Source organism: Dermacentor variabilis, chromosome 1 (genome assembly GCF_050947875.1).
Source record: "Dermacentor variabilis isolate Ectoservices chromosome 1, ASM5094787v1, whole genome shotgun sequence".
Classification (NCBI taxonomy): Eukaryota; Metazoa; Arthropoda; class Arachnida; order Ixodida; family Ixodidae; genus Dermacentor; species Dermacentor variabilis.
In genome coordinates this window covers 194500967-194515428 of record NC_134568.1, presented here as the reverse complement: position 1 = coordinate 194515428, position 14462 = coordinate 194500967, and the positions used below count along the sequence as shown (strand labels likewise).

Below are 14462 nucleotides of genomic sequence, written 5' to 3'. Positions count from 1 at the left end.
TTCCCGCAACCCATCGACAAGAAGGCAGTGCGTGGATTCCTTGGCATGTGTGCCTACTACAGGCGCTTTGTCAAGGACTTTTCACGCATCGCTGAGCCGCTGACACAGCTAACTAAATGTGACGTCGAGTTCAAGTGGGAAACGCCGCAGGCCGACGTATTTCAAGAACTAAAACGACGCATGCAATCGCCGCCCGTACTTGCGCACTTCGACGAGCACGCCGATACCGAAATCCACACTGACGCCAGTAGCCTAAGCCTCGGGGCCGTGCTACTCCAGAGAAAAGATGGTCATGAACACGTGATAGCTTACGCTAGCCGGTCGTTGTCAAAAGCGGAAGGCAATTATTCTACAACCGAAAAAGAATGCCTCGCCATCGTTTGGGCTACAGCGAAATTTCGCCCTTACATATATGGCAGGCCATTCAAAGTCATCAGTGACCATCACGCTTTGTGTTGGCTAGCGAATTTAAAGGATCCTTCAGGACGGCTGGCGCGGTGGAGCCTAAGACTGCAAGAATATGATGTCACTGTAACCTATAAGTCCGGACGAAAACACTCAGATGCGATTGCCTATCACGCGTCCCCATTGACTCGCCGCCGCAAGACGACGAAGATGACGACGCCTTCCTCGGCATTTTAAGCGCAGAAGACTTCGCTGAACAGCAGCGAGCAGACCCGGAGTTGAAAAACCTCATCGAGTATTTGGAAGGGCACACCGACGTTGTCCCTAGGGCATTTAAGCGAGGATTATCTTCGTTCTCGCTTCAAAACAACCTACTCGTAAAGAAGAACTTCTCACCAGTGCGCGCCAACTACCTTCTTGTTGTCCCGTCAGGACTGCGTCCAGAAGTACTGCACGCCCTACACGACGATCCACCCGCTGGGCACCTTGGATTCTCCCGGACGCTGTCGAGGATACAGGAAAGGTATTATTGGCCGCGCCTGACCGCCGAAGTCGCCCGTTATATCAGAGCATGCCGAGACTGTCAGCGACGCAAGACACCGCCGACAAGGCCAGCCGGATTACTACAGCCAATCGAGCCTCCTTGCCGACCATTCCAGCAGATCGGGATGGATTTGCTGGGGCCCTTTCCGACGTCAATAACCGGAAATAAGTGGATCGTCGTGGCGACGGACTACCTCACCCGCTTCGCTGAAACTAAAGCACTGCCGAAAGGTAGCGCCGCCGAAGTAGCGAAATTCTTTGTCGAAAACATCCTGCTGCGACATGGCGCCCCAGAAGTCCTGATCACCGACAGAGGAACAGCCTTTACAGCGGAGCTCACCCAGGTCATTCTGCAATAGTCAGACAAGGCACAGGAGGACAACTGCCTACCACCCACAGACGAATGGTCTTACGGAGCGGCTAAATAAGACCTTCGCCGACATGCTAGCAATGTACGTCGACGTCGAACACAAGACCTGGGATGCCGTCCTGCCGTACGTAACATTCGCTTACAACACGGCGGTACAAGAAACAACACAGATCACGCCGTTCAAGTTGGTTTACGGCAGGAACCCGACGACGACGGTCGACGCCATGCTGCCGCACATAACTGACGAAGAGAATCTTGACGTCGCTACCTATCTACAGCGCGCCGAAGAAGCCCGACAGCTCGCCCGTCTGCGGATCAAAAACCAGCAGCGTACCGACAGCCGACACTACAACCTCCGACGACGCTTCGTCGAGTACCAGCCCGGCGACCGTGTTTGGGTATGGACCCCGATACGCCGACGAGGACTGAGTGAGAAACTATTGCGACGCTATTTCGGACCCTACAAGGTCATCCGACGTATTGGCGCACTGGACTATGAGGTCGTGCCAGATGGCATTTCGCATTCACAGCGGCGCCGCGCACGATCTGAAGTGGTCCACGTGGTCCGTCTTAAACCTTTTTATGGACGCTGACGAACTTTCCTTATTTTGTTGTTTTCTTTGCTACGAGTGCTTCTTTATTTCTTTCGTTTGTTTGCAGCATCGGGTCGATGCTTTTTAAGAGGGGGGTATTGACACGTGTACTTATATTTATCGGGCGACCACGTTTCGCCGCCTAACAAATGTTATCGCACAGCGCGGGACGCGCCTGCATGTATCCGAAGTTTCTGGAAAGTTATCGATGCTTCTAACCGCTGTCTGTTGTCGCCGAACGTTGCGTTATCTGATTTCATCGCGTGACGCGAATAGTGTAGAACATTGTAGAAGGCATGCGGGTCCCAACGATTAGTCTGGAACATTCGATGACTGCTGTATAAAAGCCGACGCGCTTGACCCGCTGATCAGATTTTCGACAATCGCCGAGCGTGTTCGCCGCTATAGTTGTGCTATAAGTGTAGCCTGTTTTGTGGGCACAGGTTCGCCCAATAAAAGTTAGTTTTGTCGTTCACAGTATTGCTACTGAGTTATTCAACGTCACCACCACGTGACAATATCACGCATGAAAAAGTAAGAAAAGATCAGGGTGCAATAATTATTTGCAGCCCTTCTAAATGAGCCAGAAATATTAAAACTACGCACGCATTGCACTTAAAATGCTGCCTATTTCTTTAAAGTATAATATATCTGAAACACTGAGTTCTCCTTGGACATAGGGAAATCTAGCTAATAGCAGTAGCGTAATAATTTCAAACACTTGCTTACATTTTTTAACGCTGTATTTGATCAAGACGTATTTACCACCACACATAAACTTGGCGTATTGTTACCCTTAGGTTCGCAAAATTTTACCTCAGTTGTTGTATTTATGCCAGCGCGGCCGTCTAAATCTTACACCGCTCGTAAAACAGACTAATAACGCTATAGACCACTTGCACACCTAGGGCGCTATAACGTAAAACTATTCCAATTCTGCTATCAGCCCTCCACGATTGGTCAAAAACTTTTTTTCGACCATCCCCACTTCACCTGTCTGTCACGCGACGTCACGAAAACCGCGATACCTCCCCATCTGATATGATGTGTAAACACCGATTATGCATGATTTGACAGAAAAAAGAAAAACAGTTATTTTTGATTCGACCCCTTTTCGCCATTAGCCCTCGGCTTCACCCACTTCACCTGCATGTCACGCGACGTCACAAAACCGCAAGAACTCACCGCGTCAAAGTGACGTGTACGCGATAAAGATGCATTAATATGCCGAACAAAACTGAATCTTCTTCGGAATAGCCGCAGGCTGCCCCGTTCCGAAAGGAATTAAAGATGGCTGCCGCCGAGAGCTCAGACGCTAGCTACTCGCACCTGCCGGAGAGCATGGGTGTATTTGCGTATAATAATACTACTTGCGTTGCCGTGTAACGTTTTCGAGCACTTTCGGAACGTTTACCTCCTCATTCTGCCAACTCTTTTTTGCTGAGGGTCCCTTTTGGCGTCATTCTTGAGCTTCCGTTGGATGCCGCCGCGTTTTTCGACCAGCCACCGCAAGCTAAGTAAGGGAAAGCCGACCAATCGTAGACGCCGGCACCACCCTCTTCATCCGGTTATCGACTTTCAGTGCAGTGGCTCGGCCCCATCGAATGCCTCTCCACTTGCGCGTTCTCCTAGCCTCTTGTCAGCCAATTACATATGACAAGCCGCTCAGTGTAGGCAATGTTATTCGTTTTTCAAGCAAACAAAAGTGACCTCCTATGAACGAGGAGAGCGTTTGATTGGTCTGTTCAGACAACCCTGCGGGTGACCGCCCGTAGCTTGCGTTGGTGGTTACGCAAATTTGACGTCAGGAGATTGGAATAGAAACATGTTGGAATAGTTTTACGTTATAGGGCCCCTAGTCTACTGCAAAATGCGAATTTAACCAACCTATTTGGAGCATTGCCTACACCTTATACATAACATGCCCCTAATTTTGCCTAGATATAAACAAGATGCCTTGTTTAGCTCACCGAGGACACCGGAGAAACAAACTAGGAATCTCGTAATATCCCCTTCAGTCACGGTGTACACGTTTGTGAACGCGACCTATTTTTGCCATCGCTTTGCTGTCGTTGCAAGGAATAGACAATGAACATTAAGCTTTGAGTAAATTGAAAGTACACTCATTTCACTTCTCAGCGAAATGTATCGCTTCACACGACCGCTTTCACGAAGGCACTACCGTCTTTGACGGGACGTTTGAAGTGGGGCGTTTCGGGAGGAATCGCAAAAGAAGATTTCTTCCCTTGTGCGTGTAATTCGAGCGGTTGATTAAATATATTAATGAGGAAACGTACATAATTGTAGAGAGTACAATTAATGAATACTTAATTACTATTTAATTATGATGGGTACCTATAAAATGCACAGAGCCATTCTCGCACCTTCACTTGCTTTCTATATGGAGTCTCCAGCACCTTGGAATAAAATTATTTAAATTTCACACATTTATCGACAGGCGATCGTAATTCGTGACTGAAGGTATTACACGAAAATACATGAAAAAAACTACTGTTTAGTATTTATCTGCGACACTTGCATTTAAAGCAGGAAAGTGGAAGTTTCGCAACGCTTTGCTCTTAAGTTGTCCTATTTTCACGGAATTTCACGTCCGTATCTCGTGTGTTGTTTTAGGAGCCAAGGAAACATCTAGATTAGCGGCAGCATGACACCCTTGAACGCTTCAATGAGTAATCTTCTACAAAGGCTGTAATGAACCTACACAGACTAAACACATATCGCTCGTCACTCGGAACATTGTTTCGTACGTCGAATAAATATAAACACCGTACCCTGCATATTTTACGCAGAATACAGGGGGAAAACAAGCAAATGGTGTTTATAACTTATGAAAATCGGGATAAAGCGACCAGTCAGTTACTGCTTTACATAAGCAACCTTCACAGTGCAAATTTTTGGTACACATCATCATAAAGTGGCCCTCATTTTGTCGAAATATGAAATATATGCAGCGTTTTTCTTGCCGGAAAACAACTAATAGTGTAGCTTTTATTTAGAACCAGCCTGAAAATGAAATTGTCAATCAGAAGTGACATGTCTTTAGGTAAAATTCGTCAGCGTGCCATTGGTGTTGAAATGGCTCTACGAGTTCGACCAAGGTCATTTTCAGGAGCATATCTACGATAAGTCGGGATTACAGAACAAAATTCGACAGCTATACTGGTAAGAGGTTTAATTAGATGTCTGATGGTGATAAGCAACTGTGACTGCAACGCTGCAACGGACAGAGATTAAATATTTCCCGCATTTCATAATCCAACAATTTCAGGCCGTAAAGCACACCTGTCGTTGGGCGCGGCTGATTATAATACTTTATCGGGACCTCCCTTTAACTTGCAGATTAAATGTAACAAGCTGATTGTGTTTTAGAATACGGATATAGTGGTCCCAAAATACTGGACATGATGCACGTTGCGCAAGCTGACAGTTTGTTGGGGCGGGAACTGCCCAGTGCCAGGCGTTATCCGCAACGCGAGCGTGTGTGGCGAATCCCGCGTATCATCCGCCACAGGGCGTCCCGAGAAGGCACAAAAGACAACCTTCGTTGTGCAAGCAGGGATATGCGTACTAAAGAAAAGTATTACTTATGTGGTCAGCCTACTTAGAAAGAAAATTTAGCTGCAGCTGTAGTTTTAATGGACTTTCCAGCATGCAGCCAAAAGTGCCAGTGCAGGCTTTCAAAAGCGGGGGGGGATCACATACTTCGCCTCCCCCACTTTTGACAGTGTGGGGCAAGCGCCCCATCTCCCCCCCCCTCCCCCACCTCGGTAGATACGCCTATGTCTCAAACTATGTTCTTGGAATCGGCGATCGTGATAAACGTAATATCCTCTCTCCTAATTGGGATGAATATTACTTTCGAGCTGCGCAGCGCAAGTCTTTCACCTTTAATAACGTCTTGCCAAATTTAAACTGACGCATAAGCGCGACATTTGTTTCTGGAAAACCGAAGCTACCAACATCGTATCATTAGTTGATTACTGGCGCATCTCCTACCCAAAGAGTGATGGTGTTCAGAAACTGGTGCAACGAATTCACTCTAGAGAGTGGGCTCGAAAAGGTCAATGTAAAAATTTATATTTATTAGTACGCTGCATCACGACACGCGTGCAAAGGAAGGCTAGAGGGCATCCACTCCAAAAAAAATTGGCAAGGTTTCAGGAACGCTGAGGAGGCACCATTGTTGTTGGATGTGTTAAGATCGCCTGAACATGACATGGCGCCAGTATTGCCCCAGCGATGCGGATCAAACATGCAGTATGGCAGCTGCTTCATCGCCCTGCTTGCTTCTTCAATTTAATTTTTTTATTAGCATAATGGGGTTCGTAAATAATTTTGTTGTAGCATGCTCGGCATTCAAGAGTGCCGTAATATATAGCATGTCCACAAAGTCATGGTGCACTTCTGACCGGTCACAGGAAATCAACGAAACAAGATAGAAATGTCAAATCTTCACCAAATAAAAGGAAAGCTCTCCAAGTTTCATACCTGTCCAGTGCAGTTCTATGTGGCCTCCATATTTGTTGTCCTACACACAGCTAAACGATATTCAAGTTCTTCCTACGCCCAGTCAAGGACGGTTATGAAACAGAGCGAATAACGTCTGTGATTCTCTGTTTTAAATGATTCAATGGTGACGTTTCGTTGTTCATGCGACGATATTCACGTTACATTTTGGTCACGGATTCGAATTTAGCAAGCCACAGAACACACTGAACTTTCCTCTCTACTGTCCAAATCTCGACTGGTGTGGGCGTGGGCTGATCCGCTGCTGCGCAGTTCATGGTGCTGCGTCATCGCGTGTGTGTGCACACCCTTGCACATCTTCTACGGAAACTTGGAAAGTTTTCATTTTGTGAAGGGGTCACATTTCTGTGTTGTTTTGTTGCTTTCCTGTGACCAGTCAAAAGTGAACCATGACTTTACGGACACACTGTAGTAAAAGAACACCAAATGAACGAGTGAATACACATTCGTCGGAAACTTTCTTTAGGTATGCGTCAGCTTAGCTCGTGCCCATTACCGCTTTGCCTGTGTGCTGTTTTTTTTATTTTCGTGGTACTGCTTGTGAAACCACAGGAGGAGTACAGCAAGCACCGCCACGCAACGCGAACTGAAGGAGAGGAAAACATGCTCCAAGCTCTTCTGTTTGCTACCTGCGGCAAAGCATTAAAGAAAAGTAAGAGAAGTAAGCAGATACCGCCTGCTTTGGTCTGCGAAGATAAGCTATCGTTGTTTAGTCGGTTAAAATGAAGCATAATGAGAATTAAGCTGCATTGCCATAATGTCTTGCATTGAAGTAGTCGGAGCAACAGGGTAAGGGGACCATGCTGAAGCTTGTCGTGCGGCGGCAGCGTACGTGATTATTACCGGTCTCTACCTGTGCCCTTCAACCAGTTATAGAATGTGGAAGCTAAAAAAAGTTTCTTTGGTCAGGTCGGCTCGCTTTTGCGGAGTTAAATCACTTTGAGTTCAAGTTAAGGTCTCCCGTTAGGTAATCGTATTTCCCCCACCTTCTTAATCCTGAAGCTGTAAGACTGATGGTATATATATTACCAGGTCGGCGATAGCTGATCTAAAAATTTTCGTGATGTACCCATGGCGTCACCTCTGCCACAATACCTGCCCGTAAGTAATCAACACATCGTCATGCCGTCGAATTTATTGTGCGTGATGCATGCGTTCTAGTTATTCTTGAGTTTGTCCCACTGAAAGATAATGTCCTAAATATTGAGCTACCAGACCATATTTTTCTTCTCTTGCATTATTACAGGGAAGCAAAGACAAAGTACTTACGCAAGACCTGAACATAAATAGCTATGTGCTTAACTCGTTAACACAAATATTGAAATGCAAATCATACAAATAACAAAATCTGGAAGGCGGTTCAACCTCTAGTTGAAGTCGATGAAAGATAATGTCTTCCTTGCTTTGTTGGGGGTGATAATGGGCTCTATGAAGTGTATACTGTATGGTCAGAGCCGCGCTGGCGCGACAGCGTTTAATCGACGTCAAGATTGAATCGCCTTCCAACTTTTTTGAGTATATGCGTGGCCGACGTCTGGCAGCCTGTGCACTTTTTACAGCGAAGCTGTCTGTGGCTACCCTCCGGAAAAATTGTAGCGGCGAACGGAACGCACCTTGCGGCAAAGCCAACTTTCTCGCGAAGGCTCTCTAGCTCTACATCTAATGTAGGTATCTTGGAAAAAATTATACTCAAATTCGCCGCTAAAAGGACACTATCATTACGCTGAGTTTCATTTACTTGTCATAATTAGTTCACAGTGAAGCTGTAAATAGTACAGAATTCTCGTCTCCTGTTAATACATGGCCGTCCACGGAGAAAGTATGGTTACAGAAAACGGCTGTAACTCTTGTTTTATCGAAACTATATCGAAAAAAAATTATATTACAATTAGCCGCTAAGGTGGCTCTAACATTACACTGAGTTTTATCTACTCTTTTCAATTGTGTAGTTCACAGTGCAGTTGTAAATATTGTGGAATTCCAGTCTGCCGTCAATACATGGGCTTCTACAGGAGGGAAACGGGCAGCGCCATGTTTGTCCGCTAGAATAAAACTGCAGTCCTTCCAAGTTTCATTCAGCTAATTAATTAGAAAGCATGCTCAATCTCAAATTACAAACAAACGTGTTTTGTTTCGTGCAGTCCTTTGGATTGTGCCCCATTCAACGGATATCCTCGCTCGCGTCGAGGCTTGGTTTAACGGTCACCTGCTTCCAAACGGCGCTCTGTCACAGCTGCATCGACATCTGCATCTTTAGAGCGGTGTAGTAAAATGCCTTCGGCGGTAGCTCTGTGCATTTATGACGTATAGTGCGTGACGTAGTGGGCGCCTGATGTTTCATTGTATTTCGCATAAGTGACATACACGTAATTATATATATATAGTCACATACCAACGAAACTATATACGAACATAATTTATACCACCATAGCAGCTTCACAGGTGAACCACCTTCACAGAGTGTAATGGCTCCTCAGTTTTTTCTTCCGCTTGTCAACGTCCGCTTCGTTGAGTAATTTCTTAGGTCGCGACATGACAATGCGAAGGCTAGAGCGAATTAGCGCTCCTCCACGTGCTAAAGCCGGAGCCACTGCGCATGCGCTATATCGCGTCACCCCTCGCGTGAAGGGAGTAGGAAGAGCATCGGACTTAAGGTTGCACAACCTTCGGGATCGCCCCACGAAACAGGCTAGAGTTTGGAACAGACATACCCTATACAAAAAAGTGACGGTAACTCGCCAAGGAAGCCGTTGTCTTCCAAATTAATGCAAAAAAGGAATGCGCAGATCCTCCGCACTCTGGGGGATCGATGTTATCCGAAGCACTTTGCGACTAAATGGTTATCCAGCATCGTTGGGGGTTCTTTGAGGAGATGAAATGACGGGTTTGGTGTAAAGCGAGCAGTCGGGTTTGACGCGAGCCTGTGTGTGACGCCAGAAGCAAGACAGCCTAAATATTGTGATGGCGACGGCGTTACGACAGTGTTCCTTTTCCTTTTTCTTTCGTTTTTACACAGGAAGAAACGTTACAACTTGTTCCGTTACGACCTGGACCGATCCCAAAGGCAGTACCGTCCAACACAGCGCATCAAAGCGTTTGCTGGCACTATGCAAAAGCGGGAGAAACTGGCACGCTCTCGCCTGTGACACAAGGAAAAGAGAGTGCTAAGTCTGTGGCCGAATGGAAACTGGCACGCTCACACGCGCTCTAGCTCAATGCTGTGTTACGCGACGCTCACGCCAGTCATGTAAAAGAGCTAGCTGGCACTGGCACGGGAGAAACCCTAATGTGGTCGTAGCCCAACGTTTAGAGCATCAGGCGGATTGTGCTCCGCGTCAGAGGTTCAGTACCACCGTCGGGCACTCAAGTTTTCATTTTATCAAACAAGGCGAGAGGGGAACCTACCTGCCTACCGCTAAGTGCCTCGAAGAAGCCAAGTAGCGGTTAGCATTAAAAGCCAACATAGATGCATTGCTTCGCTCATCTATCCTGTGTGCTTAGGTAGTCATATTCGGGGGCAGGATTCTGGCAGCTCTCGGTGGATCGGCGTTTCTTTCGATTTTTCGTGCGCTCCTTAAGCTAGCCAGACAAATCAAAGATGCAATCACATGCTGGTTCGTCTGCCCGTGAAATAACTGAGTAAAAAGAATGTGTTCCATGTAATCAGTATTACACATTTCTGCATGCGAGGTTGGACTGACCCAAAAGTACGCCATCCAACTATTATCTGTGTCAAGCTACGGACGATCCCGAGAAGCAGTGCCGGTTTATCTGACGGGCTACCTGCATTCACAGCCCGGCTTCAGACAGAGATCATTGCACAGCTTGTACTGCATAACCTGCTTGATATACAGTGCGAGACGCTGGTATTCGTAGATACAATAGAAGTAATCGCGCGAAAGAAACGAGGACATGCAGACACACTAAATGTGCAGCACAAGCGTTCTTGAAGTGTACATATTGTGTGTCTTCAGCTCCTCGTCTTTTTCGCGCCATTGCGTCTATAACCATGTACCAACTAGCACAACGCAGTACGATTGCTAATTATATTTCGCATAATACTGTGCTAGTCATCAATGTCACTGCTTCGCATTTCGGGCAAAACTGCAGATTTTTCCGCACCCATTCTGAGATACGTGTAGCCGCAAACGGAGTGGCTGCGTGCGTATCTTTGCAAGTTTGTATAACTGAAATAATCTTTTCATTTTTGGTCCTGTTTAAAGGTGTATGAGTAGAAAATGATTTTTCTCCAAAACTAAGAAAACTGCTTATTCATATTGTCTCAATTATTACATAACTCTCAGGTGTGCTTTTGGAGTGAACCTCATAAGCTATAGTGCCATGCCATTATTTAGTGCCCTATAATTACATGAACTTATGTTTACCTGATTCGCCAGTTAGTTCTGGGAGACCTCAAATCTTTACTGACACAAAGAAACAAAAAAGGCAGTTCAAATGTTTGCCCCAATGAGGCTGGCACACTTTGCAGAACTTGATTGTTAGTTTTCCCGTGCACCAGCTGAACTGCGCTACGCTCACACGACGTGAGAGCCACTAAGCAGCGCGCAAAAGCTGCAAGTTAGCCACTATGGTACCGGTAACATTAAATGGTAACGCTCTGCTGAAGCGGTCTGCTAAAAAGCCACAGGTAGATTAAACATGTTCTGTGGTTTTCGTCCTTTATGATGACTTGGGACGTCAAAATTGAAGTGACTTAGCCGAGCCGAACACGCGTCGGGCCTTCCGTGAAGAAGGTCGTGAGGCCACGGGCCTTTCGTTAATAAAGGGGCATACAGAAAAACCAGAAACCATCAACAGCATCCTTTAATAAACGTCTTTGTCGTCGAGCAGTCGCTTCCTAAAAGTAACCAAAAAGAAAAAAAAGCTTGTTTCGGGAGATTGTTAATCCCGCGCTTGAGTATCCACTTAAGCCATCATTACTATTAGCAGATGTTTAGTAGGGCAAAACTTAAGCAAATACAAAGTATGGTTGACGATATTACATTGAATGACACGAAGAAGCTTCCTGTGACGCCACAGAAAGTGACAGTGTCTGCACGACGCTAGTTCATCGTTTCAAAATAAACAGTAAAGCAGTCGAAAACAAACAAACGCTCATTTAACATGTCTATGCCGTTTTTCTGAATATATAATGAAGATCGAAACCTATAAACATCATTTGAAATTGACATGCCATATCGATGTCACCGTATTCGCTGTTGGTGCTCCGAAATGAAGAAGAAAAGATGAAACCTTGATTTTCTCAGCTTATGGTCAACATCGTAGTACAAAATACGCCAATAAGGTTCCGGACGAATATTCTGCCAGACTTTACTGACTACATCTTTCTTTTTGACGATACTAGAAAGCTGACTTCACAAGACTGTGTAGATCAAGTCGTGCTGTTCCTGCTCCCGAAATCAAATAATCTTCGCTGTCCTCACGGATGGACAGTATGTGCTCTTTCTTAAAGCGCCACATCAGCGGTTCTCTGTTGGCCTGCTTAACCTTCTCCCTTCATGCGTCCACCCATTGCGCGGCGAAATGCATATAGGTACGGTCTGCTAATCTTTTATTAGCCTGACCATAATACCCGTCTCTGTGCAGAGGTTTCGCTCCATAAGCACATCGCTTTCTTGCTGAAGGCTGCGTGGCCCGGCCCTTGACTACAGGCTACAATACAAGTACCTGATCCCGTTCCTGAAAGTGGGAACAGTCTGTCAAGCACGTCCCGGCATGAGCGCTGGCAATCGTCCCACTACTTGTGCTCATTGCTGCGGACAGTTGCCAGATGCGCCGGCCAGTTCTGATGAGCCCGTGCCGTAGCGCAGGGCAAACCGCCCTGCTAATCAAAACGAGATCTAGCCATGGGGGCACAGTATCGTCGTGCCTGCAGGTCTTCACCTCAGGACTTAGCCTTCTGCCGGCCTCTTTCTCCGAATCACGAAAGAGGCTGAGGCTCCCTATGCCAGCTTCCTGTTTGTGCTAGAGTTGCACTTGGCTTAGTCACTACCTGCCATTTATTAACTCATTGAGCGTGGCTGTCTCATGCACAGATTGGATAACTCGACCTTCCGTTTAACACGACGGGAATCAATATTAAAACTGAGCATAACCGACAACGTTGTATTGGTACAGAGGTTGTGGGTTATGCTTAACTACCTAAAGTGAACTACGTGTATTTCTCACCTACGCCCAAACACGAAATATACGCCTTGTATAAAGACCTCCAAACTCAGAAGAGTGCTTTTGCGAAAATATAAAAGAATACATTGTAGACCGTTGTGCACGATATTGATCTACAGTGCTTGAAGAATGTTAACGAAATATTCAAGTTCACAGTATCATAATAAACATATCTAACACCATGCACATGACGTGAACTAATATTACAGTTGATTGTCTGCTTCTCTACATTTCACTTTTCTTTCTCTTTGTCACCTACTTGGCATAACGATACATTTAGAAAAATAAAATTAAAACATTTATTAATGTATTCGACGATTCCTTCCGGGTATTTACGTAAAAAACTGAGTTGCTGCCCACCTGAAGTTTTTGTTTATAAAATTTTTTCCTCGCATTTTGTATTTCCACAAAAGATATTGGGTTTCTCAAAAGACCAAACCTTACTTCGCATCTCATGAAGGCTGGGCAGATGAAGCCTTTGTGGGGCTTCGTTTTTTCAAATAAAGCCAAGCATTAAGTCGGGCAATTGTAAGAGTAAGCGTGCACTCTGAACCTGCTGAACTTATTGACAATCACAGATTTAGAATAGTTCCTGCACGTCGGCCTCGAATTTAATTCGAGCACGTGCAGGCAACATCCTCGGCCTTCATGCGGCTGCGAACTTCCACTCTTTCAGCCTTCCTTGTTGTTCCCTTCTCGCGCATCAGTTTTCTTTCCCTTCATTGATTTAGCACAGAAGCTTTCGTCACTGAAATACGTGCTCTTCCTTGCAGCTTGCTCAAAACGCGCTTAGAAGAGGCTCTGGACCGAGTAGTGAAAAGGAAGCAGCGAAGATGGGCTCATCATTTCGTCCCTGAAAGAAAGGGGAAATTAGACGCGACGCGCCCGCATGCACGTCAAGCGCGAAGGCGGCAAACAGTAAACGCGAAAGGTAAGCGAGCGCGCTGCTCCTCCGTGTTTACAGGTTTCCCGCCTTCGGTGAAAGTAGCGATACACTTCGGTGTCAGCTACAAAGTAGAGCACATGGGCAGGAGTGCGGCCCACGTGACCTGTCGTGCTTACATAAACAACGGGGGCACGAAGCGAAAATAAGACGTCAACTTGCATCGCGCGAAAGTGTATAGCCGCGTGAAGAGTCCTGCGGACACCGACCTTTGCGCGGTGTCTCGAGCGGCTGCAGGCCCACCAGTGGCGATACTCCAAGAGTGAGCAGCGTCAGCGTGCAGTGGAGCAGGCGACCGATACGAATCCAACAGGTCGGGCACATAATGACGCCAAGTCACCGTTGGGACACGCGGCTGCCGCGCGCGCGCACACACGACCGGCCACGAACAGACGGAGCCGGCCCGCAAAGACAGAAGTAGGGGGCCCTGCCGCCGTGCAGAAGAAAGGCCCCCGCCGCCACGTGGGATCGATGACACGGCGGTCGTAGCGCGCGGCGAGCTCTGCTGATCGGGGCTCGAACGCCGGGCATGCGATCCGCGGGCTCGCACCCTGGCGTCGGCAGCGCCATGCCCTCGTGCTGCCATCTCTCGGTGCACTCGTGAGGCAGGTGAGATTTAGGCGTCGTTTGTTTCTGCCGGTGGCCGTCCATTCCAGAGCGTCCCACCAGCGGAAAAACGGTTTGATTTCGATCGAATTCATCTCGACCAGGAAGAGGCAGGGGCTTTTATAGCGTTCAGGTTCAGAAGTTTGGGCCCGACCTTCCTTTCACTCGTGTGACAAGTATAGCACGTGGTATACGTACCCCTTTGGGAGAAGCCATCAGGGGACTGCAGGTAGCCCTGTACTTCTTGAACGAACCTACTAAAAAAGGC

At 46.8% G+C, this 14462-nt stretch overlaps 1 protein-coding gene across 1 annotated transcript in view; it reads right to left on the bottom strand.

The window, feature by feature from the left end:
* Nucleotides 1-14021, bottom strand: part of LOC142590423 (neural cell adhesion molecule 2-like) — a 483557-nt gene extending 469536 nt beyond the window's left edge. Inside the window, exon 1 of the mRNA XM_075702523.1 lies at nucleotides 13798-14021. Within this exon, the coding sequence (XP_075558638.1) occupies nucleotides 13798-13912 (115 nt within the window). The 5' untranslated portion in view covers nucleotides 13913-14021. The remainder of the gene's footprint in view (nucleotides 1-13797) is intronic.
* Nucleotides 14022-14462: the final 441 nt, after the last annotated feature.